The sequence below is a fragment of the Rhinopithecus roxellana genome, chromosome 3 (genome assembly GCF_007565055.1).
Source record: "Rhinopithecus roxellana isolate Shanxi Qingling chromosome 3, ASM756505v1, whole genome shotgun sequence".
Taxonomy (NCBI): domain Eukaryota; kingdom Metazoa; phylum Chordata; class Mammalia; order Primates; family Cercopithecidae; genus Rhinopithecus; species Rhinopithecus roxellana.
In genome coordinates, this window is record NC_044551.1 from 168,521,525 (window position 1) to 168,545,617 (window position 24,093).

At 49.0% G+C, this 24,093-nt stretch overlaps 1 protein-coding gene across 1 annotated transcript in view; it reads left to right on the forward strand.

The window, feature by feature from the left end:
• NSG2 (neuronal vesicle trafficking associated 2) overlaps positions 1–22,454 on the forward strand; it is a 139,142-nt gene extending 116,688 nt beyond the window's left edge. The window contains exons 5-6 of the mRNA XM_010373343.2: positions 17,506–17,616; positions 20,576–22,454. Of these exons, the coding sequence (XP_010371645.1) occupies positions 17,506–17,616; positions 20,576–20,767 (303 nt within the window). The 3' untranslated portion in view covers positions 20,768–22,454. The remainder of the gene's footprint in view (positions 1–17,505; positions 17,617–20,575) is intronic.
• The last annotated feature ends 1,639 nt before the right edge of the window (positions 22,455–24,093 follow it).

Here is a 24,093-nt window from a genome sequence, read left to right on the forward strand (position 1 = left end):
TGGCAGGAGTAAATAAGCTTCATGACCTCACTGCTCCAAACCCATTTGCCTGCACTTTGGGACAAATTTGTAGCTACAATCATTGCCTGTGGAAACAGCAAGGCTGTGCAATGACATCTTAATTTCCTGAGTCTCACTTTGTACAAAATGACCCTGGTAAGACTCGTGAGGGTTTTCTTGTTTGGATCGTTTTTCCCAAGCGCTGGCAATTAACAAGTTTACGGATGAAAGCTCCACGTCCCAGGCCAGAGGAAGGCTTAGGTGTATTGAGCAAATGTCAGAAAGAAGAGGCTCGATCTGGTCTGGCTATGTGAGGCTAGGAAGTCCTTTCACCTTGCCACAGTCAGATGGGGATTAATGACATCTTTGTCAAACCATTGTTGTTATTTTGGACTTAAACTAAAGCAATGCACGCAAAGCCCAGCTCCTGGCTTATAGGGATGCTCAATGAATATTAGTTCCTTCTCCTCTACATTCTCAAATCCCTTCATTGTGGTGGGTGGTGACCTGTACTTATTTGGAGATTTTTTGTGGACACATGTTTCAGACCCATTTAACCCCCTGCCCTGCCCTGTGAAGTAACTGGCCACAGGAGCCCATGGTGCCAGCTGGGAGCCAGCTCCCGGCTCAGCCCCGACAAGTCACACTCCTGGCCTCACCCTGGGCCTTGTTGAACAGACTGGGGTGATTGCTGGCTAACTGACCCCAGGCCAATCACTTTCTGGAAACTTATTTCCTCTAAAATAGGGATGAAAAGCCCAACCAGAGAGCGTTGTTGAAAGGCTTAATGCAAGTAACAAAAGCACCATCCCCAATTTAAAAACTGGGAAATTCCATGTAATTTCATGATCTCTACCTTTCTTGAAAAATCAGGTCGGCCATGTTAGAATCTCATTCCCGTCCTTGACAGTGATTGGAGCTGTGCAGCTGCTGTTCCCTGTCAATAAGGCAGTTTCCCTCTAGGTCCCGAGCATGCCACACCAGCCTCTTCACTCATTGGTGGTGTGTGCCTGCTCCCTGCTTGCACAGAGAAGGTCACCAGGCCAGGTTGGCTCCTTTCCTCTCAACAGGTTGGTGAGATCCAGGTAAACAGGTTTCCATCGATGGCGCACTTGCTTTTGCTTTGTCGCCTTATAAAGGCACAACCTTGTGAGTTAAGGCCTCAGCTTCTCCATCCTGTAAGAGGTTCACTGTCAAAGGTCTTAATATTCTCTGGCCCATGTTGAATGATGGCTTGAACTTTTAAAATGAAAAACATTTCGGGAGCCCAGAGATTTATCTCCTACATCGGCAGGGCCCTCAGACCCTTGCTCTTCTTCCTAATGATTACACCGCAGCACATTAATTTGGAAAATGAATTACTGCTTTGGAATATTCCAGTTTGAACTGTGCTTTTTCTCTTTCAAGGATTTCACAAGTATTAGTGAGTTTCTGGCTCTCCACCCAGGAATCACAGTTCTACACCCCTCCGTCTTCCCATGGGAAGCTTTCCTCTCTGGGTTCTGAAAGAGACTCCTGAATTATTGCTCATATACAGTTGGAAGCCACAGATATTTCATTTTCCTTTTACTTTCAAGAGGCAATTTACTTAGATTCATTGGGGCCCTGGAGAATGGGCTTCTTTAATGGGTTTTTGGGGGGCTTCCATGGGGAGCTGACCAAACATTATGATAATGCGATCTTTTTGGTTTGAGGATGGAGAGAAGCCGTGTATTCCACGCTGCAACAATCATACAGCCACTCCAGAGGCTGTGGAGTAAGTAGAAGGTACACATGCCCTTTGGGGTCACACCTGAATTCAAATCTTGACTACTCCATTCATTAACTGAGTTTCCTTATAGGCAGGTGACTTAACCACTCTGGGTTTCATTTTTTTCATGTATGAAACAGGAAAAATGACAGGCTCTACCTTATAGAGTTGGTTTTAAAAATTACTAGTAAGAAATGAGGCTGAGCATGGTGGCTTATGCGTATAATCCCAGCACTTTGGGAGGCTGAGGTAGGAGGGTTACTTGAAGCCAAGAGCTTGAGAACAACCTGGGAAACATAGTGAGACTCATCTCTACAAAAAATAATAAAAAAATTAGCTGGGCATAGTGGTACACGCCTGTGGTCCAAGCTACTTGGGAGGCTGAGGTGGGAGGATCGCTTGAGCCTGGGAGGTTGAGGCTGCAGTGAGCCGAGATCGCACCACTGCACTCCAGACTGGGTAACAGAGAGAGACCCTGTCTCAAAAAAAAAAAAAAAAAATTGTTAATAAGAAATGAAGTTAAAATACCTACATCATGTTTAGTAAATTCTAATAAGCATCTTAAGCCTTTCCAGTGAAATCGTCTTGGATATGAGAGCAAGCTCACAGACAAAGCCAACTCCTTCTTTAGGGATCGACCCCGATTGAGGGATTAGACAGAACAATGGGCAGTAAACAGACCTTCCACAGATGTTACCTCCCAAACCTGTCTTGCCATTTTAGGGTTATCATTTCTATCCAAGAGAGGATCTTTACAGGAGTCGTTCTGATATATTGACTTAGATGCCATTTACCCAACATGCACTGTTTCAGACTGAATGAAGCCAGACAGGTGAGCTCCATGATCTTATTCCACCTTTCGGTGTTTTGGGATGTGAGAGAGTATTCTAATTCCCATTTTGTGAGTGAAGAAACTGAGGCTTAGAGATGTCACAAATCTTGCTCAAAGTCACACAGGTGGTAGTAGTGGGAGATGCTGTAGGTGGAGAGTCCGTCTGCCCCCAGAATCTACACTGGCTCCAGACCAGCTCTGGCCAGTAGCAAAGGCTGTTCAGTGTCATTCCAGTATTCCACAACACCCCAAGGAAACGATTTCTTTTCTTCTGATGAGGCCAAATAGACCAACAGAAACATCGTGGTCACCCTGGTTATCTCCTATTCTCAGGTATGTGCATGAGTCTGATAAATCCAAAACAGGAGAATGAATTCATTCATTATTGAATAAATGCAGTCTGTTTGGCATGAAAAAAAGTCATTTGAAACATGGGAACTACGGGACAGGGAGAGGGAACAGGACTTTAGATCCTAAGGCGTGTTCCTTCTCCCAGATCCTTGGTCTCTGTGCACTTGCTCTATGCCAGGCGCTGGGCTTGGCATTTCCACACAAAGATTTCATTTCCTCCTTACATCGGTGCTTCAAGGTGGCTATTAGGATTCTCATTTCCAGATGAGACAGCTGAGCCCAGGAAATGTAATAAGAGACCCAGAAAGTGATGGGTGGGAATCTAAGCTTGGGTGTTTCTGGCTTCAGGCCAAACAAAGCAGGTCAAGACCTGTTTTTGTCTTTATTAGGACAGAACAGATGGATGCAAAGGTGAAGTCACAGTGAAGCATACTTCCTGACCTGGGAACATGTGAGCTTCTAGGTATTATTTAAAGGTGAAATTGGCGAGCCCCTTGAAGGGGCCGAGTGGATGTGGGGTCAGTCATGACCCCCATCTGCAGACTGATACTGATAGGGATCAGAAAAGGGCTTTGGGTGCTGGAATCCCACCACTCTTGCCTTCTAAGGCTCACTGACGAGGAGGTCTATCTATAAGGACAAGCTCCAAAAGAACTGCTGTATTCACCTGGCAAGCATCCCTAACCCCAAGGGGCAGCACCTCCAGTAAGCAAAGCTGGGGCTGAGGCTCAGGAAGGGGCCCTCAATGAATTTGCAGATTCCTGTCCTATTGTGCCCACCCTCACCCCAAAGAGAGGTCTCATCCTGCAGTGCAAGGAGGCAGCCCAAAGTGTACACCACCACCAGAGGGAAACCCATGAGGTAGAAGGTAGGAGAGATTGTATTTTTTTTTCCCGTGTTTAGTGTCAGGCTCATCGAAAGATAGCTGGGGTCAGGATGCCACAGGAAGGAGAGGAAGAGGGTCGTATTCTGCCTGCACAGAGAAGCCTGGCCCAAAAAAGATACCCCAGGCTTCTCTGTGCAGGAAGAATAAGACTCTTACCCTCATCCTGACCCATGAGGGAAGAAGGAAGGGAAGAGATTATGGGGATTTTGTTGTTAGCATGTCTGAGACAGTTCTTGCTTGATTTGTTGCCTAGGCTGCAGTGAACGACTCACTGTAGCCTTAAACTCCCTGGGCTCAAGTGATCCTCCCAGCTCAGCCTCCTGAGTAGCTGGGACTACAGGCATGCACCACCACCCCCAGCTAATTTTTACTTTTTTCTTTTTTGTAGAAATGGGATTTTGCTATGTTGCCCAGGCTGGTCTTGAACTCCTGGCCCCGAGTAATACTCCTGCCTCGACCTCCCAAAGTGCTGGGATTATAGGCATGAACCACCACACCCAGCCAGGAAGAGATGTTAGTGGGGCCTGGGCTCTGGGAGGCAGAAAGAGAAAGGCTAAGGGCTGGAACCTGGTGCCTGCCTTTTAAGGCACAGGTCCCTGGTAAAGCATAGCTAGTTGTGAGTTCAACTCTGAAAAGTAAGATACGGAATGCCTTCTCCTGCCTTCACGTTGAGCACAGGAACATCTCCCCAAGACCATCCCCATGTCCAGTGATTCACCAGGAGAGCGTACAGCGCTCAGCATGTGGCTGTATGCATCTCTTACAGCAAAGGGATACACAGCAAAATCAGCAAAAGAAAAGAAAAAAAGAGCATGAGGCAGCATTGAGGGGAAACCAGGCACCTTCCAAGCATCCTTTCCCAGTGGAATCATGGAGTATGCGCTTCACTCCCGCAGCAGTTTCAGAGGCGCGTGGGAAATGTCCGCCAGGGAAGCTGGTTAGAGACTGTCTCCAGGGTTTTCACTGGGGGCTGGTCACATAGGCACTCTTTGCTCAACACCCACCCAACTTTCAGACTCCAGGTGTTCAACATAAGCCATGTTGTAAGTACAGGTTAGGCAGGGTGAGCCACTCCTATCAATTCTGGGGGTGGTGAGAACACTCTTAAAATCCAGCTTCCCAGACACCAGCCAAGGGGCCAGTCTTGCCTGCAGACCTTTCCAATCTGAGGCTGACTACGTAAACTAAAAACGCCCTCCAAGACTCCTCTTAGGTAGAGTGTGTCTGTGTGTCTGTGTGTATTTGTTTAGGGCAGCAGGGTGGGGAGGGAGAAGACAAGGTAGAGATTCCTTCCTCCTCATGGACAAAGTAGCAAATTAAGCACAGGGGCAGAAATGCCATCTTCCCCAACGTGGCTGACTGATGTCCAGAGGAGTTACTGCTGGGTGTGCTAGACTCTGGTATTAGCAGGCATTATTCTTATCCTTGCAAGAATTACAGGGAGACGTGGAAGAGTTTATCTGGCAGGGAAGCCCGCACTGGCATGCCTAGCAGCGCCACACATTGAAATTTGGAGATGATTTTTAATTTTCCAAACCAACTTTGCTGATCTGATTCTTTCTTTTCTTCTTCCTTTCCCTTCTTTTTTTTTTTTTTTTTTTTTTTCTTTTCATAACTTTTCTGCCAAGAAAGGGGATTGAGGAATGGAAGTAGCTTAATGGAACAAGCTATTTGGGCTGCCGGGCTCATGTCTCCATGGAGATGGTAATGCAGGCTGTGTCTAGACAGACGGTTGGCGGGGATGCAGCGAGACAGTTGTGCGCCTCTGACGGGAGCCGGGATCTGCACGGATGGCCCTCTGGGCTGAGGGGGAGGGTCTGGCTCTGCTCTGGGGCCTGTCTCTTAGAGTTGGCTGGAACAAATATATGTGAGTTCTTCCGAGTTCACCTGTTTGCCTTTGTGCAGGCCCAGGCCAAGAGCTGGGTAGGCGGCCACTGAGGCATAGGCCCTACTCTTGTGGAGCTCAGTGGACTACTGGGGCAAACTGACGTGTCACATGGCCGTGATAGCACATGTGATGTGTGGCTGCAACTGGAGCTGATGGCCTTGGGAACCTGGGGGGACCTTGCTCACAGGGGAAGTCTGGGAAGGCTTCCTGGTGTGTGTGTGTGGAGCACCCTCTAAGTGGGAGGCCGTGGAAGGCATGCTAGTAGCAGACAGCCTAGAACTTTCAGGAACTGGGACTGGTGTGTGTGTGTGTGTGTGTGTGTGTGTCTGGGGGCAGGAACAACTGGTGAAGTGGGACCGGTAAGCAGGGGCCAGATGATGGAAATGGCACAGTGCCAAGGAAATAATACGTGTTTTGAATCCAGGCAAACCTGGCTTCTAGGTCTTGCTTCACTACTAATGGGCTGGATAATCCATTATTTAATCCACAATTTACCCAACATCTCCAATCAGTTTTGCCATCTGAAAACCAGGAATATCAACAGTCCTTACTTTATGGAATCCTGGGTAGGACTTAGTGAGATGATACTTGTCAAGCGCTGAGTAGCTGATGATTTAAGAATGTGAGTTTTTTGCCCTCCTTTATTAGAAGCCAGACAAAGGATTTTGAACATTGTCTTACTCCAATGACAATCTCCAGGCTACTTGCATTCAAACCTCCTGTATTTGTGTGGAAAATGCTGATTTCTGGGTGTTATGGCAGAACAAGGAGATCAGAATCTATGTGTACTCAGTACTCTGCATCTTACCAGTCTCCTTAGATGGTACTGATGCTTAGTCAAGTCATAGACCTGCTGTGCCAGGAGATGGGAAGTCAGGGGAGGGCTTTCAGCCCCAGCATGTAGTATTCAGAAGAGCAGTTTAAGAAGATAGCTTTGTGGCCTACAGGGAGAATGGTTAGGGTCGGGGAGACAGGAAGGGTCAGAGAAGAAATGATCCATATCAAAGGTACTTTTCTGCCCCGTTAATATGAATCATCCGCAAAACCCTTAAAGGGTGAGGCCCTCGGGCCCTGGGGAAGCTCAAACACAGAGGGTATGGCCCTGCCCTTGAGGGGCTGTCAGTTGGTTGGGGAGGACAGATCACAGATGTAATACAGTGTAATACCCAGGCCACACAGGGTGATACCCAGTGGCTTCGTGCTGAGGAGATAGCCGAACCAAATTCATAAATGATGCATAATTATAAAAATAACAACAATGACAACAAGAAGCGTTAATTTGTCACGTTAGCATTTATGTGGCACTCTTTCCTTTGGCATTAGTCATCTTGATTATACCTCATGACAGTTTTTTGTACATTAGCGTACATTGTATAAGTGGTGAGGTCAAGGCCTGTCTTGATTCTGAGGTGGCCCAGACTCGGCACGTGCGGATGCTGTACGTGATTATACAAAGTTGGCGGGGCCACAGTGTGTAAAATGGAGCGGAACAGAAGGAATCCAGATTTAAGCTGGGATCCATGTAGATGGGAACAGGAAGCAAGCCTGTAAAAACATATGGGGAATTGATGGCAGGATGACGATAGGTGTTTTTCCTTTTGGATTTTCAGTATTGTTCTTATAATAATGGTGCATTTATTAAAAATACATTTTTAATAAAATGAACTGTAATGTCATTGTAGGTTTATAGACAGTCTACCAGACGGTTAGCCAGCTGGGCTTCTGAGTGAGACAGGTCTGAGTTCTAATCCTCACCCTGCCCCTCATGATACAACATTGTACAGTGGGCGCATTGATAGCACCTACTCCATGGAGTTGCAGCAGCATGAAGTATTGTAATGCAGGTGTGCATTCCGTGTATGCTAATTAACTAAAGGCATTCCCGGGAAAGGCTGAACATCTATTAGGATAGGCTAAGCCTATTCTGAGGGCTTTTATGCACTACCACACCCTGCCATCCAACAGCTATTGTGAGGCAGCCATCAGTGTCACCTACCTTTCAGAGAAGTAAGCTGAGGATTTCAAAGGGTAAGCAACTTTCCCAGGTTCATTGGTGAGCAGGTGGCGAGCTGGGCTTTCAGTCTAGACCTTCTGGCTTTGAAGGCTCTGCTTCATTCACTACTTGGTACTAGGGGAAGGGCTAGGAAAACCCAGGTGTCATCTGGGCAGAATTTACTGAGGTTGCAACCCCTTTGAACTTTCTCCTCAAGCCCTATTGTCAGCATCTTTGGGGCTCAGCCAGGAACAAGGTGCCAGGAGGCCTAATTCTGTCTCTGGAGGTTCCAGCTGCCACATACAGAAGGCAAATGTCTGTTTGGCAGCCCTGGTTTTATTTCCCCACAAAGTTTAATTTCCCTGATGTGAGTGGTTCTATTACTTTGAGGTTTTCAGGGTTTGCATTCTTCATAAAAAAGACTGGTTTATTGTGCACTGTGATGCCAAGATGTGGCAGTACCTGAGTGTTAATGAAGTTCATGTTTCCTGATATGATGAGGGTCCTAGATCAGCATCCTGACTTGACAGTGGAAGGGTTTTTGGTTTTCTCCACTGTCTTCCTAATTCCTGAGGTTTCTATCTGGGTGGTGACATGTCTTCCTAAAATAAGTTTACAGTATGCATTACGCATGGTTTCTTGCTTCATTGCACTGTTACAAGCAAATGTAGCCGCAGGACGGGAAAATATGTATCACAACATCAATTAAGGTATGGTTAGGGTTGAGGGCTTTAGAATGAGATACTCCAGAGGTCTAAGCAGACTGTTCTCCTTCAGTAACCATGTGGCTTCAGACAAGTTACTAAACTTCCCTGTGCTTCAGTTTCTACAGCTGTAAAATGCAGGTAATAATTCAGCTTCCAGGGCTATCATGAGGTTTAAAGGAGATCATACATAAAAATCACTTGCCAAATGCCTTGCTCATTATTGAATAGCCAATATGTGATTGATTGTTATTATCAGGTAAGCCCATAGGCTGGGCCAATAATGCCAGGCAATTTATAGGCACCATCTCATTTAATCTTCACAGCAATCCTATGGGGTGGGATTGATTTTTTTGGTCCCCATTTAACAGATGAAGAAAAGGGGGCTCAGAGAGATGAAGCATCTTACCCAAGGTCACACAGCTCATCAGAAGCAGAAGCAAGATTGACCCCTGTCACGATGTGGCCATAGTTACTGCAGAGAACTACCTAAATATTTTCCAGAATGCAGGGTCCAACTCTCCCAGCTGTCAGAGACAAGCTTCTCATCTTTGAGGGGCACAGCAGGCAGACAAAGAGATCACTTCAGGATCAACTAAGAATTCTTCCAGTATCAGACAAACTATACTTCAGATGACCTTGAGAAAATTATGCAACCTCTCTTTGCCTTCGTCTTCTCATCTGAAAAATGAAGATACAATAGCTCCTACCTCATAGGGCTGTCGTAAGGTTTACAAGAGCAAATCCATGTATAGTGCCAAGAACAGTGCCTGGCACAATCAGTGCCTAGTAACTGCAAGTGGGAAGTACTACCCCAGACTGTGTCCCAAGTGGGGCAGCAGACAGGTGAGGTTAATTACAGTGCCCTAGGAGCAGTGTCTTGAAGAGCTGTGATCAGACAGGGTAAGCTCAACATTGCCTGAGGACTTTTGGGGAAGACTTTGGGGAGGAGGAGATAGTTGAGCTGAGTCTAGGGTGAGCAGTGACTTGACAGGTTGGGGAGTGGGAACTGGCATTCTAGGCAGAGACCAGCAGGTGCAAGATCATGGGGGTGGGGAACACTGGGGTGCCTGGAGCTTGGAGGACCAGGGTTGGGGCTAAAAGGGGAGTGGAGGTTAAATCCGGAAGGGCCTTGTCTGCTCTGCCAAGGAGATGAACCCTCATCCTGTAGGTGTGGCAGCTCATTCATCAGGGAGGCAATGTGACCAAGTTGGCTTGTTGGAGAGTCTAGGGTGGACCGGAATCCTAGAGGCTGGAGGCTGAGGAGCAGCACGGAGGCTGCTGCACCCAGGGGAGCGGTGGTGGTGGTCTGGACAGGGGGCGTATGATGAATACGGGAGCAGGGGGAGATAAATAAGCTATGTCAGAGGCAGAAGCTGGCAGAGCTGGTGTCTGACTGGGCATGGCTCTGGGGGAGAGGTGGAGGCAGGGGTTGCTGCAGAGTCAGGCCCCAGATACAGTGGGCAGTGCTGCCTCCTGCCACAGCTGAGGCTGGTCATGAGTATGGCGAAGTCAAGGTGCCCATGAGACACCTTGGTGCCTTTTCTGGACTTACCTCTTACCAACTGGGGAACCTTGGGCAAGTCACTTCACCTCTCAGAGCCTCACTTTCTCCATCAGCAAAATGGGGATAATAATTCTACTTCATATGATTGTGATGATAGCATACACTGTATTCCCAATAACTCTTAGCCTCTGTTATTATGATTACAACTCCTGCCACTGTGATTAGATGGAGGGAGGGTCGTGGGGCAGCGGTCACTGTGACTGTAGTCCCGGCACATCTTTGCCGGAGTCGCCAACTCCGTGCTCTATTTTGAGTTCTTCCTCTCTTCTTTCTTGGATCTCACAAGCCTGAAGAGGAATCGTGGGTGCGTCTTCCTGGGTGCCAACCCAAACCCTGATTCTCCTTAAGGTTAAGGTGCTTTTGTTGGGCACATGTGTCAGGTGGCGAGGTTGAGGAGAGGGAAGAGAACAGGAGACACACAGGTGCTTCCGTGCACCACTCCATCTGCACACGGCATGGTTTGGGCCAGGTTGCATGGCTGTCTGCTCGTGGATGTCTAGGGGGAGGCAGTGTGTGTGTATGTGTGTATGTCTGTGTGTGTGTGTCTTTCTCAGTGTGTGTGTCTCTGTATGTGTATAACTGTGTGGTGTCTCTGTGTCTCTGTGTGTAACTGTGTGTGTGTCTCTGTGTTTGTCTCTGTGTGTGTGTCTCTATGTGTTTCTCTCTCAGTATGTATGTGTGTCTGTGTGTCTCTCTGTATGTAACTGTGTATCTCTTTGTGTGTGTTTGTCTCTGTGTGTGCGTGTCTCTGTGTCTGTGTGTGTCTGTGTCTCTGTGTGTGTGTCTGTGTCTCTGTGTGTGTGCCTTTCTCTCTCAGTGTGTGTGTCTCTGTGTCTCTCTGTGTGTGTCTGTGTGTGTATGTCTGTGTGTCTGTCTCTCTCTCTGTGTCTCTCTGGTCTTAATTCAACTCAACACTGCAGGTCAGGAAATGTGTCTGATCCCCACTTTGTATGAGTCACTGTGCTGGGCACAGAGAAAAGGGTGTGACTCTCTTGCTGTCCAAGGCCTTCCCAGTAGAAGGTGGCTGGGAGGCGTGAGGGGTGATGGGGATGCAGTGTGCTCCTGTGGAGGAGGAGCTGAAGCAGGCCCCAGCTACAGAGCAGGGACGGATTGGGGTTCAGGGCTGGAGCTGAATGCTGAGGAGATGTTCTCCTTGCTGAGGAAGGGCACATGGGGGCTCCAGGCCTGGCCCAAGGCCCAGAGAAGCAACTGCAGGAACTCTTAGGGTGCCAGGGCTGGAGGGGACAGTGTGAACCAGTGGGGAGAGGTACATGAGACTGGAGGGTGGCTGAGGGGATGCAGGCTGAGCGGAGATGTTACCCCGACAGCACCAGGGCTGCCTCTGTGGGGAGCTACTCTCTTGGGCAGGACAAGGGTGATATTGACCTCCAAAGCCCTACAGGGTGGACCCCTGCCTTCCTTCCAGCCTCACCTCAATGCTCTCTCCTCCTTGTGCCCTCTGTCACAGCCAGACTGCTCCTTCCAGGCCCTCTGGAACCACGAGCTCCTCTTCGTTGTAGGATCTCTGGGCAGCCTGGAATGCTGCAATGCTCTGGCCCGGGGTTGCCTGGAGCCCAGTCCCCTCTCGCTTCCAGGACCACCCCATCAAAGAGCAACCTTCGTGTGCTCTGTTCAGACCACATTCAGTGCTTGGTTTGTGGTTATTTCTTTGGTGATTTGCTCATTGAATGTCTGACTCTCCCACCTGTGAACTCCTTGAGGCCATGACGGTGCACAGCATCCGCCTCACAGTAGGCCCTTTAATAGACTCGCACTGAGCGGACGATGAGTGGCTGAGTGAGTAGATGAGGGCGGACGACGAGGGGCTGAGTGAGTAGATGAGGGCGGACGACGAGGAGCTGAGTGAGTGGATGAGGGCGGACGACGAGGGGCTGAGTGAGTGGATGAGGGCGGACGACGAGGGGCTGAGTGAGTGGATGAGGGCGGACGACGAGGGGCTGAGTGAGTGGATGAGGGCGGACGACGAGGGGCTGAGTGAGTGGATGAGGGCGGACGACGAGGGGCTGAGTGAGTGGATGAGGGCGGACGACGAGGGGCTGAGTGAGTGGATGCGGGCGGATGACGAGGGGCTGAGTGAATGAATGAGGGGAGACGGGTGCAGAGAGAGTGTGATTCTGCGGTGAGGATTGTGCCTCTAATGAAACCTCCAATCTAGCGCAGGAGAACTAGCGAGCTGTTTATTGTGAGGCTTAGGTTGTTACATTCAAGAGCTGAAACCAAGGGCTTTAGAACGTCTCTGAGGATGGAGGTTATATAAACCGAGTCAATAAATATTGATGTGGAGTCCGGCTTTCATGTTGAGGTGCTTTGTGGGGAAGTGGGAGTTCCTCTCCCCAGCCCTCTTAGGCTCGCCCGGCATGGCGGGAGCTTTGTTGCAGGGATCAGGCATGTGGGGCCCCTGAATTTCACAAATCCACCAGAAAGGGAGTCCGGGTTCAGTAGGATGCCTCGCAGAACTGAAACCTGCCTGTAGGAAATCTCGCCCTGGAACCAAATGAGGACTCTCCAGCTCCTGCCCCACCCCAACAACCACTGGCAACTCCGTCATCCAGAATCCAGAAAGCTCACCTGTGAAACTCGCCGGCCTGAGCCGACCCTTCCTCCTCTTGTCTCGCAGTGCTGTGCTCACCTCCTATGCCATCTTAGGCCATTGACTTCACCTCACTGCCCTGTCTGGCCTCAGCACCTGAGACGCCCTACTACATCAGCCTTCCCACTGGCCTCCTTGCCTTCAGCCATCCCCCTGCAAACATGCCTTCTGTTGCCCCAGAGACATTACTCCAAAACATAATTCTGACCCTGTCACTTCCCTGCTTAGAACTGTCACTACTCCCTGTTGTCCTTAAGATCAAGTCCAAGTGTAATCTGTTCTTTGCCCCCTGCCCAGGCCCCCAGGCTTCCCCATCACTCACACCCTTGGGCCAGTCATGCCAAGGCCTTTGATGCTTCCAGAACAGCCCGTGTGCTTTCCATGTTCTGTCCATGGCTGCAGCCCGTGTGCTTTCCATGTTCTGTCCATGGCTGATGCCATTTCCTCTGCTCAGAGCCTTCTTCCCCCCGATCCTAATGTTCTTCCATGAAGTCACTTCTGATGTCACATCCCCCAGGAGGACATCCCTGATGCCCCCACCCCCAGGTTAGTTAGGTCCAGCAGCCCCCTGTGCTGATGGCCTGTCATGGTGTCGCCTCTGTGTTGCAAGTGTCTGCTCCCATCAGTCTATCTCTCCCTCCCCCTGTAGACTGTGAGGCCTCAAGAGAAAGCCTATGCCTGATTCACCACAACGTGCTGTCTGACCTCACCAGACTCTTAGGGAATGATTGGCCTTCAGTTGCAGAAGTTACCAAAATTCAGGACAGGGAGGCAAACTCTCCTTCAGCTAAAACAGCCTCCATTCAGCCTAATTCTGGGGTCATGGAACATGTGGTGCGGGCTGGCGGAAGTTAGCCCTGCTTGGGCAGAATCCCATGGGCTGGGCTGCACCCATGGCAACCAGTCAGCGTTAGGCCCTTGACTCTGATAGTCATGGAGGACACCCGGCAAGTGTCAACACACAGGACTGCTTGCATGTGGGGACCACCTGGGGGCCTCAAAACATGCCGAGGCCTGGACTACACCCCCAGAGATTCTGGTGTAATTGGTTTGAGGTGGGGCTAGAGCACCAGGATCATCTGAAATGTTTGAATCCCAGGGCATTCTAACGTGCAGCTGCTTGAGAACCACTCACAGGTAGTCCTACTAGAGCAGCGCTGCTCTTCCTGGTTACACATGGTAATTACCTGGAGAGCCTTGTCCTGGACCCATGGAATCAGAACCCATGGGGGGGGTGACAACCTAGGCATCAGCATTTCTGAGCTCCTCAGCTGCTTCTAATGTGAAGCAGGGTTTGAAACCACTACCTCATAGGGACCTCCCTCCCTCCCTTTTCTTTTTCCAGAAGCATTTGCTGGAGGCCTGCTCTGTGCTCGTGCTCTCTAGCCCTGGTGGCACTTTGGTGAATCAGCCCCTGCAGTTCCTATTTGGGATTTCCTAACTCAGGGGGCATTAGCAGTGGAGCAGCCCACCTTGTAAAGGGAACCTGTCCCACCGGCGGGCTTGCTGGGTCCTGCACCAGCTCCTAGCGCCCCTTTACTAACCCGCTGCTGACCAGGGGCCGCATCCAGCCCTGGCTGGGCATGTCCATACCCATGCTGGGAGGTCTTGCCTGGCTCCTGAGTCTCCCAAGAGGCCGGGGACTCTGCCTAGGCAAGATTTGGGGTTGCACATGGTCATTGGGATGGGAACCTTTCCAGCAGCTCCCTCAGACCCTGCATCATCAGGCTGGAGGCAATGGCAGGCTAGGGCTGAGGCTCTGAACTCCCTCCTGCGCACACACGAGCTCTGCAGCTGCACTGCAGTCCGTGGATGAGCCTGCGGCTATAGGCAACTCTCTTGGCTGGGCCCAGGTGTGTTCTCTTTGAGGGGACAGGATGCCAACAGGATTTTAATGTCCCTTTAACAGAAAGGGTCACCACTTAGGAAATTGGCTCCCTGTCCCCAGGGCAGAGCTGCAGGTGCCAGGCTGCTGCCTGAATTCTGGGCATTTATCTTAAAAAACTAAGAGAAAACTCATGTAACATAAACATAACGACTTTAAAGTGAGCAGTGCAGTGGCATTTAGTGCATTCATAATGTTGTGCAACCATCACCTCTGTCTAGTTTCAAAACATTTTCATTACCCCAAAAGGAAACCCTATACCCCTTATCAGTCATTCCCCATCCCCCCAGACCCCCTAGTCCTAGCAGGCTCCAGTCTGCACCTGCTTCTGTGCATTTCCCCGTTCTGGGTAGCTCATCAGATGGAATCACATGACATGTGGCCTTGGCATCTGGGTTCTTTGGCTCAGCATCACGTTTGGAAGGGCCGTCTGCATCTGCAGCTGGTCCTTCATTCCCTTTCATGGCTGAATAACATTCCCCTGCATGGATAGACCACAATTTGTTTATTCATTCATCAGCGGATGAAAATTTGGGCTGTTTCTACCTTTTGGCTATTGGGAAATCTGGGCATTTAAAATGTTTTATATCTCTATTCCATGTAGACTTGATCATGTGTTCCTGGGTCCTCAGCATTTGTGAGCCGTGGTCTTGGCTGGCCCCCTTTCCTGTACTATTCAAATAAGAGGTTCCTAGGGTGCGTATGTGTCTTCAGGGTATCTCTTGCTTTAAGTCCAACTTCTCTTGATTTCTCCATCTCGGCTCCACCTCTTGCCTGTGTGATACCTGGACTGATCTCTGCACCATCTCACCCCATACTGTTATCACTGCAATCCAAGGCAGGAGGCTGATAATCATGCAACGGGCTTCAACTGTTGGCTTGGGGTAATGGAGAGAATGGACAGCACATTGTGTCAACAGTAGCTTAAAAACAGTACTGTCCTAAAACTTCATACATACACTCATTAGGAATTGCTCATGGACAGTGTCTGCCCATGAGATTTGGACAGAATCCTCCCCACATCCATCTTCCTCTTTTCCTTTTCAAATTCCTCCTGTCCAGTATTTAAAACTGCCAACAAACAACTTCATATTTTTGGAGTAATGTAGACTCCTGTCTCCTTCTTTCCTTATAAACATGCCCTGGGGTGGAAAAGAGATGGCATGGACACTCCCAAAGTTATTATTATTCTTTTCCTGAATCAAAAAGAACCTTTCCTCGATGAGAAGAATCCTGCCATATTTCTGGGCCAACTGACTGAAAGGGACACCGGCTTTAAAAAATAACACACACAAATTCTGCTTGTAACATTAGATGCCGCAGTGTCATGGGGGCATCCCTGCCCCCTTGTACATAGGTGGTGGGATGGGGTCAGTGCAAGCCTGGAGATGCCTCTGACGTTAACCAATGACTGGTTTCAGATGAATCCTGATGGTGTCCCCACTTAGTTTGGTGTTGTATTATTTTTTTAAAGGTTGCTTTCAGATAATAGGTAGGAACTGGGTTTATGCTCTGAATGAGCTGGAGACCACTGCATGCTTTCGAGCAGAAAAGGGCCATGCTTTCTTTTATTTATTTATTTATTTATTTATTTATTTATTTATTTATTTAGATGGAGTCTCACTCTGTCACCCAGGCTGGAGTGCAGTGGCGCCATCTCAGCTCACTACAGCCTCCACCTTCCAGGTTCAAGCAATTCTCCTGCCTCAGCCTCCCCAGTAGCTGGGATCACAGGTGCCTGCCACCACCCCTGGCTTTTTTTTTTTTTTTTTTTTTGTATTTTTAGTAGAGATGGGGTTTCGCCATGTTGGGCAAGCTGGTCACGAACTCCTGACCTCAAGTGATCTTCCCACCTCGGCCTCCTAAAGTGCTGAAATTACAGGTGTGAGCCACTGTACCTGGCCCCTGGTTTGTTTTAGATTTTATAAGGCTCTCTCTGGTTGCTGTGTGCTGAATACACCCTAGAGGACAGGGAAGTCATCGCTAGTTAGAAGGCTGTTAGATGCTGCAGATGAGATGATGATCGCTTCCACTTGGTTGGACATGATGGAGGCGGTAAGAAGTGGTCAGGTTATGGGTGTCTTTGAAGGCAGAAATGATAGTTTCTTCTGGTAGATTGGATGTGGTGTGTGAGAAAAAAGGAGTCAAGGATGACTTCAGGATATTTGGCCTGAGTGTCTGCAAATGTGAAATTGACATATTCTGAGATGAAGAAGAATGCAGGCGGAGCAGGTTTGGGTTGGGAGGAGAGCGGGAATTTGGTTTGGGAATGTGTTGAAAGTGTGTTAGATGTCCAAGTAAAGGCGAAAGAAGCAGTTGGTGTCCAAGGTTGGAATGCACCAGTGGTGGCATGGGGTAGGGATGGAAAGCAGGAAGCACTGAAAGTGATGGCTTATTGATCAACCCCCCTACATCCCACATAGTTATCAGGAAAAGTAAAATGATGGGGAAATCACATGTTAAATCAGAAAGGAGCGGTCGGGCACAGTGGTTCATGCCTGTAATCCCAGTACTTTGGGAGGCCAGGGCAGGCGGATCACCTGAGATCAGGAGTTCAAGACCAGCCTGGCCAACATGGTGAAACCCTGTCTCTACTAAAAAATACAAAAATTAGCCGGGTGTGTTGGTGAGTGCCTGTAATCCCAGTTACTTGGAAGCCTGAGGCAGGGAGAAGCGCTTGAACCCGGGAGGCGAAGGTTGCAGTGAGCTGAGATGGCGCCATTGCACTCCAGCTCTCCAGCCTGGGTGACAGAGTGAGACTCCATCTCACAACAACAAACAAACAAAACAAAGCAAAACAAAACAAAACCGGAGCTTCAGAGATTATCCTGAAGAAGGCGTAAACAGGCCCAAAGAGCATAGGTGATTTGCCTAAGACTGCAAGTTAGTAACAAAGCCGAGACAGAACCAGTTCCTTGGACCTGTCCCCCTTTCTAGCACACCATGCTGCCTGCCAGTCCTAGGCTCTGAAGGCTGCATGCAGATACTGAAGGTGGGCAGACTGAGGCTGGATGACTCTCAATTTTATGTTCCTCCAGGTCACCATCCTTGTCAGCCTGGCCCTAGCTTTCCTTGCGTGCATCGTGTTCCTGGTGGTTTACAAAGCCTTCACCTATGACCACAGCTGCCCAGAGGGATTCGTCTATAAGGTAAGAGGTGGTTGGGTAGCCCCAGGTCACTTTCAAGTTCAGTTAGAGAGTTAATCAATGTCTTCTCTTCACTGGTGTCCAAATTCTGGGTATGATAACCTCCTTACCGACTCTTTAAAATGGAATATGTGTTTGGCAAGGAGTTTCCAAGTTTTCCTGAGGGACTCAGTCTCCAGTAGGCAGGAGAGTTCCTCCCCCAAGGTGGTGCTCTCCAGGTTCAGGAGGTGGTCCAGCTTTTACGGCACATCAACAATGAGGGAAGCAGCTCACTACCTCTTGACATGGACTGTTCCATTTTGGAAAAGCTCGGCTTGGTGTGGGCCTTCCTGGCTCAATGGCTGTTTGCTTACCCTTGCAGTGGCCTCCAGAGGTGTAAAGGCAGGGCTGGTGCCTCTGAGGTTCTTTGAAGCTCTGTCTCCAAGTCTCCCCTTGACCCACACTCTGATTAAACTCCTCTGAGAGAACAGAACCTGCTGCATGACCTCCAGGAGTCTCCTTGCCCCTCTGAACCTCATTTTCTCCCCTGCAAAATGGGGGCTGATAATGCCTGCTCCCAGGATTTGGGGGAGGCCTTAAGGAGAGAATTTAAGTAAAATCAGTTAACAAAGGGCCTATTAGATAATGCGCTCTCAACAAATGTTAGTTGCAATAAAGACAGAGTCTGTTTCAGAGTGAACACAGCTGATGCTATTAATATTTATAATTACCATTTGCTGAGTATCTCTAATACATCAGAACCTTTGCTGAATGTTTCCTTAAACATTATTTCAGTTGGGCTGTACAACCATTCTGAGAAATACTGTTTCTTTGGCTCCCATTTCACACACGAGGAATTAAATGTAGAGAGTGTTTAGTTAAGAGGGTTTTCCAAGACATCACAATAATTATGTTTTGATGTAGGGAGACCAAATAGGAAGTGTGCCAGCCTGCAAATGTGTATCCTTCGGTTCTGCATTGCCTGGATTACACTCCAATCTGACCGCCTCTAGCTGGTTGACTCACCTATCGCCTGGTTGCCTCTCTGGGCCATTGCTCACAGCCAATGACTATTTATTTCCTCCATTATATACTTACATCTCTTTTCTCTTATATCAAAAGTCTTGGCTCCTAACAACGTTCATGTAATGATGTCTTTGCCTTATCCTACAATATATATAGAACAGTCACAAAATAGCACCAGTATTACTACTAAGAGGTAATGAACCTGGAGACTACTGAATGAACTCGGAGGTTTCTCTGCAGCTCCATGTGTCCTTAGAACACACTCCACCAAGGGTGTAATCTGACCTCCTAAACTTCCATGGCGGGGGTTCAGATCTGGCTTCCTAGACTACACTCCAAGTGGTCAGAAGCTGAGGTTCTGAGACCATCCTGACCAACATGGAGAAACCCCATCTCTACTAAAAATACAAAATTAGCCAAGTGTGGTGGCACATGCCTGTAATCCCAGCTACTTGGGAGGCTGAGGTAGGAGAATTGCTTCAACCCGGGAGGTAGAGGTTGCAGTAAGCCGAGGTCACGCCATTGCACTCCAGCTTGGGGGACAGAGCAAGACTCCGTCTCAAAAAAAAAGAAGCTGAGGTTCGGGAAGACTCAAAACAATGGGAACAGTAGGGGACAGTTGAATAAACTGACACATCCACACAGTGAACGTCACTACAACTGGGAAAATAAGGAAGGAAAGCCTTTATACATGGACAGAGAACGCTCTTCAAGATAGTAGGGCTGAATGATGGAAGGAAGGTCCTGCCTGTGTGTGGGCAAAGGGGAGGTGAGCGCTACTTGCTTATTGTTTTGGAAAGAAATTCAGGAAGGATAAATTTTAAAAATTAATAAAAATGGTTCATCAGGAGGAAGGGATGGACACAAGGCTTCTTCGGATCTATCTTCTTAAATATTTGTCCTTGAAATATGTAAATGTTTGACATATCTAAAAATAAATAAATAAGAAAAAGCAAGAGGTTCATTGTTTAAAGAACTTAGTTCTATATCAAGTTAAGGACATAAACGTGCAAAGAAAATAAATATTTCAACCGGTTGTAGATGACAGCATGTTCACCTCCCACCCTTGGTGGAGTGTATTCTAAGGACATATGGAGCTGCAGGGAAACCTCCAAGTTAGTCCAGTAGTCCACAGGTTCATTACCTCTTAGTAGTAATATTAGTGCTGTTTTGTGACTGTTCTATATTTATTGTAGGATAATGCAAATGAATGTTGTTAGGAGACAAGACTTTTTTTTCTTTTTCTTTTTCTTTTTTTGAGATGGAATTTCGCTTCGTCACCCAGGCTGGAGTGCAGTGGCACCATCTCAGCTCACTGCAACCTCTGCCTCCTGGGTTCAAGCGATTCTCCTGCCTCAGCCTCCTGAGTAGCTGGGAGTATAGGCATGCGCCACCATGCCCAGCTAATTTTTGTATTTGTAGTAGTGATGGGGTTTCACTCTGTTGGTCAGGCTGGTCTTGAACTCCTGACCTTGTGATCTGCCCACCTCAGCCTCCCAAAGTGCTGGAATTACAGGCGTGAGCCACCGCACCCGGCAAGACTTTTGATATAAGAGAAAGGAGATGCAAGTGTAAAATGGAGGAAATAAATAGTCATTGGCCATGAACAACAGCCCAGAGAGGCAACCAGAGGACAGGTGAATCAGCCAGCTAGAGGGAGTCTGTGGGGTTCCCTAGAGCGTCCACTAGAGCCGGATAGTCAGTGCGCAGAGAAGGCTGGCCTTGAATCAGTGTCAATATCAGGTTCGGGTCGTCTGGCTTCTTCTAAGTGGAGCTTTGGTGTTTGTGCTGGTGCTGGTGTTGGGAAGGCTGCTGCATGCCAGGCCCAGGTCAGGAGCTGTCACCTGCCCTCTGGTCGACAGCCCAGTGCAGCTGCGCCCTAATCAGGGTGGCTGTGTTGCTAGGCAGGCTGGAAGCAGTTTGCTGAATGACCCGACTCTGTCTCTTTCTTCCCCAGCACAAACGCTGTATCCCAGCCTCCCTGGATGCGTACTACTCCTCCCAGGACCCCAATTCCAGAAGCCGCTTCTACACAGTCATCAGCCACTACAGTGTGGCCAAGCAGAGCACTGCCCGGGCCATCGGGCCGTGGCTGTCGGCAGCCGCTGTCATCCATGAGCCCAAGCCGCCCAAGACCCAGGGCCACTAGAGGCCTGCCCCAGCCAGAATGGGGGGCGGGGTGGAGAGGAGGACCCCCATTGGCTAAGCCAAGCTCCAGTTACAAGACAACACTGTACTCCTGGGATATGGGGGCGGGGGCGGGGGCGGGGCGGGGCAGGGTGGGGGGAGGAGCGCACCGAAAACATGGTGTGTGCTGGAGTTGTCTGAACCGATATTTCTTTTCGTTCCTTGGTATTGTTGATTCGTCCCCGAGTCAGGCTCATGTACAAAGGCATGTTTCGTGTTGATTGTTCCCATGTAAGATATTTTTAAAGCCACTGCTTATTCTTTGTTAGGAAAATGTAACAGCAGAAAAGGAAAGAAACAAAGAACATGAACAAAAAGCATTAACCTGGTTCCATCGGAAGACGTTGAAGGGCAGTGAAGAGCACAGACTCTGTGGGCTTCTTAGATAAGAAAACGTAGCTTCAGTGGGGGGTTCGGGGGTGCAGAATACGTGAGTGACACAGACTGGGACTATTCGGTTAGCCTGTGGTCTGCAGGGTAGGAACGCAGGAAATGAGGAATGGCCAAGCTGGAGAGAAGAACTGATTTTGGCATTACTAAGCCCAGAATGCACATAACCCATAGTGAAATGTACTGTCCTCTGGTGCATTTTGCAAGATGAGCACAAACTTTCTGGGCCTCCATACTAGGACCTGGGCAGACCCACATGACCTGGGCTCTGAATGCTCACCCTGCAACGTGGGTTCTGCATCAGCAAATGCTGAGGAGTGGGCAGATTTTCTTTGTCATTTGCTTGCGTTTTCTAGATGCACACCTGGATACTGCCCATGTTGATGAGACAGCAGCGGGGGGAGAGGGAGGGAAGGAAGGTGCGGCTGCAAGAAGGAAGGCACGGGACAGGCATGTGACACTAGGCCACCAGCGATAAGCACAGGCACCGACTTTTCAGTTCTTGTTTGTTTGTTGTTTCCCAAAGTGCTGCTAAAAATAGCAACAACAATAGGATTCCAACCAGGAGCCTCAGGTGACAGCCAGGAAGAGATCTGAAGATCGGGGCCGCCACAATGCCAAATCCTTTCTAAAGGAAGCTGAAAAATGGGACTATCTTTTGCCCACTTTGTTGTGTTAAAAGGGGACATTTGTCCAAACTCCCCAACTGAGTTCTAGAAGCTCCTGACAAGGAGGCAGCATCCAGCCTTGACCAGGCCTCCCAGTTCCCTGGAACTGTATCAGGCATTCCCCTGCCTCTCCTAAACGTTTCAGGGAGGCCAGTTCTGCAGGGTGTCAGCTCCAGGACCCACAGGGCCAGAACCGGCTGGGAGAGTTGGTTATTTGAGATGTGGTACTGCTTCCTCAGGAGTCTCCGACAGGTCATGTAAAGGGTATTATTTTGTGGCTTGCTGTGTTGCTGAAATCATCATATGCAACAGCTGCGTACTAAGACTAGCATAGCTCAAACTATCCTGCCAAACGCTCTCATCTGATTTTTCCTCCCTTCTCCCTCAACCTCCCATCACCCTGAGTCACCTGTAAATTCATTTGTCATCCAAAGCGGAATAACAAATTGTCCCTAGCAAAACCGCTGAACGCTTTATAATTTTGTGGTGTATTTTTGTCAGTAGGTAGCAGAGGCTGAAGTATTTTTTGGTGTAATTCTTGAAATTTTCTGACAGGAAACAAATAAAGATAGATGTGTCTGAGAGTCTTGACCTTCCTTTGCAATGTTCTTTTATCTGCTGCTCAGTGAGCCTGATGGGGAAGATGCTGGGGGTGGGGGTCCCAGAGGGCAGGGTGAGCCCTACAGTGTTCTATTGGGCTGGGGCTAGGATTGGACTGTAGGGCAATGTCCATCCTCAGGTCACTGGGGCCTAAGATGGTGTTGCGGTCCTAAGGAAGGACCGAGAGGTGTTCCCGGCTGCTTATCTGCCAGCTCAATGTCCTTCATGCAGTGGATGCCTACTGGGCAGCTTCTAGGGCCAGGCTGTGCTGGGCATGGGGAATGGGAATACAGCAACGGATGACACAGAGTCACTGCCCTGAAGTCTGGCGAAGGAGTCAGATATGAAAATAAAGGTGTGGTGATGCCCTTGACTTAATGCAACTGGTGGTTAGCCACAACTGAGGAGGAAGATGTTGAGGATCCCTTTTTAAATTGCTCATTTCGGGCTTAGCGTGACCTTGGCAGGTAGGGGACATTGATCCCATTAGACAGATGAAGACATGGAGGCTCAGAGGGGAAAAAGAGACTACGAGGGCTGTAGCAGAGCAGTGGGGGTCCAAACCCAGGTTTGCGGGACTCCTTTGCACCCCCACACTACTTCTGTTGCATGTTAGACCCTGAGCAACACTGTCTAATGCTTTTCCAGAAAGTCGAGTTGCAGCTCTAAGAGTGAATGAGCTGATTCTCAGCCGGAACTCGGTATCAATGGTGACTGTGAAGAAAAGCCAACCCCGAAATGCCCTGTGCTCCAGGCCGAGTACTAAATGCCTTATGTGTCTTCGTTCCTACAACCCTCCTACCAGTTCTGTGAAGTAGGTGCTCCAACCTTCAACACCACTGCCATCCGCTTCGTCATCATCATCCCCGTTTGGGGACGAAGAACTGGAGGAACTGAGCGGCGAAGCAGCTTGCTCGAGGTCATGCAGTCAGTGAGCAGCAGAGCTGTGATTGAAACCCACACCTTTTTGGTGCCAGGGTCTTAAGCACTGTGCCATGTTGCAGTGACCATGCATCTTTGCATCTTTATAGGTTATAGTTTGTGCTCACACATCTCCTCTAACATGGATGGCAGGCCATCGGTGGAAGAGACCAGGATTGACTTTGGGCAGAGTTGGAAGCTGAGGCTCCAAGCGGGTTGCTGTGCTAGGGGTTGGGGCTGAACATGCATGGTGGTTGGGAGAGAGAAGGGAGACGACACAGCACCTCCCCGCTGGGGCTGCACAGGCTGCTGAGCATAGGGCCTCAGACAACCCTGCCCACTCCCATACAGCCTCTGGTTTCCAGCCTGGCTTTGGGAGATGGCGAGTGGGAGAGTGCAGGGATCGGCGCTGGCATCCCACCCACAAAGCCTGGCTGAGCCACATAGCCAGCACAGAAACACCCAACATTTCTTTCAATTACACAGAATCAGTGAAAGGCTTAATGAACACATGTACAAACACTGTCATAAGTGGATTTGCCACTCCAGTGCCTCAAAAAGTAAGAAAGCTATCACTTCTCTGGAATGAACAGGCTATGGGTGAATGAGTAGAAACGAGGGAGAAAGAGAGGGCCAGAAGATGGGTGCAGATATTTCTGTTTTAGGAGTGACTCTGGGGCCAAGTGCTATCCTTATCGGAATATAGTGC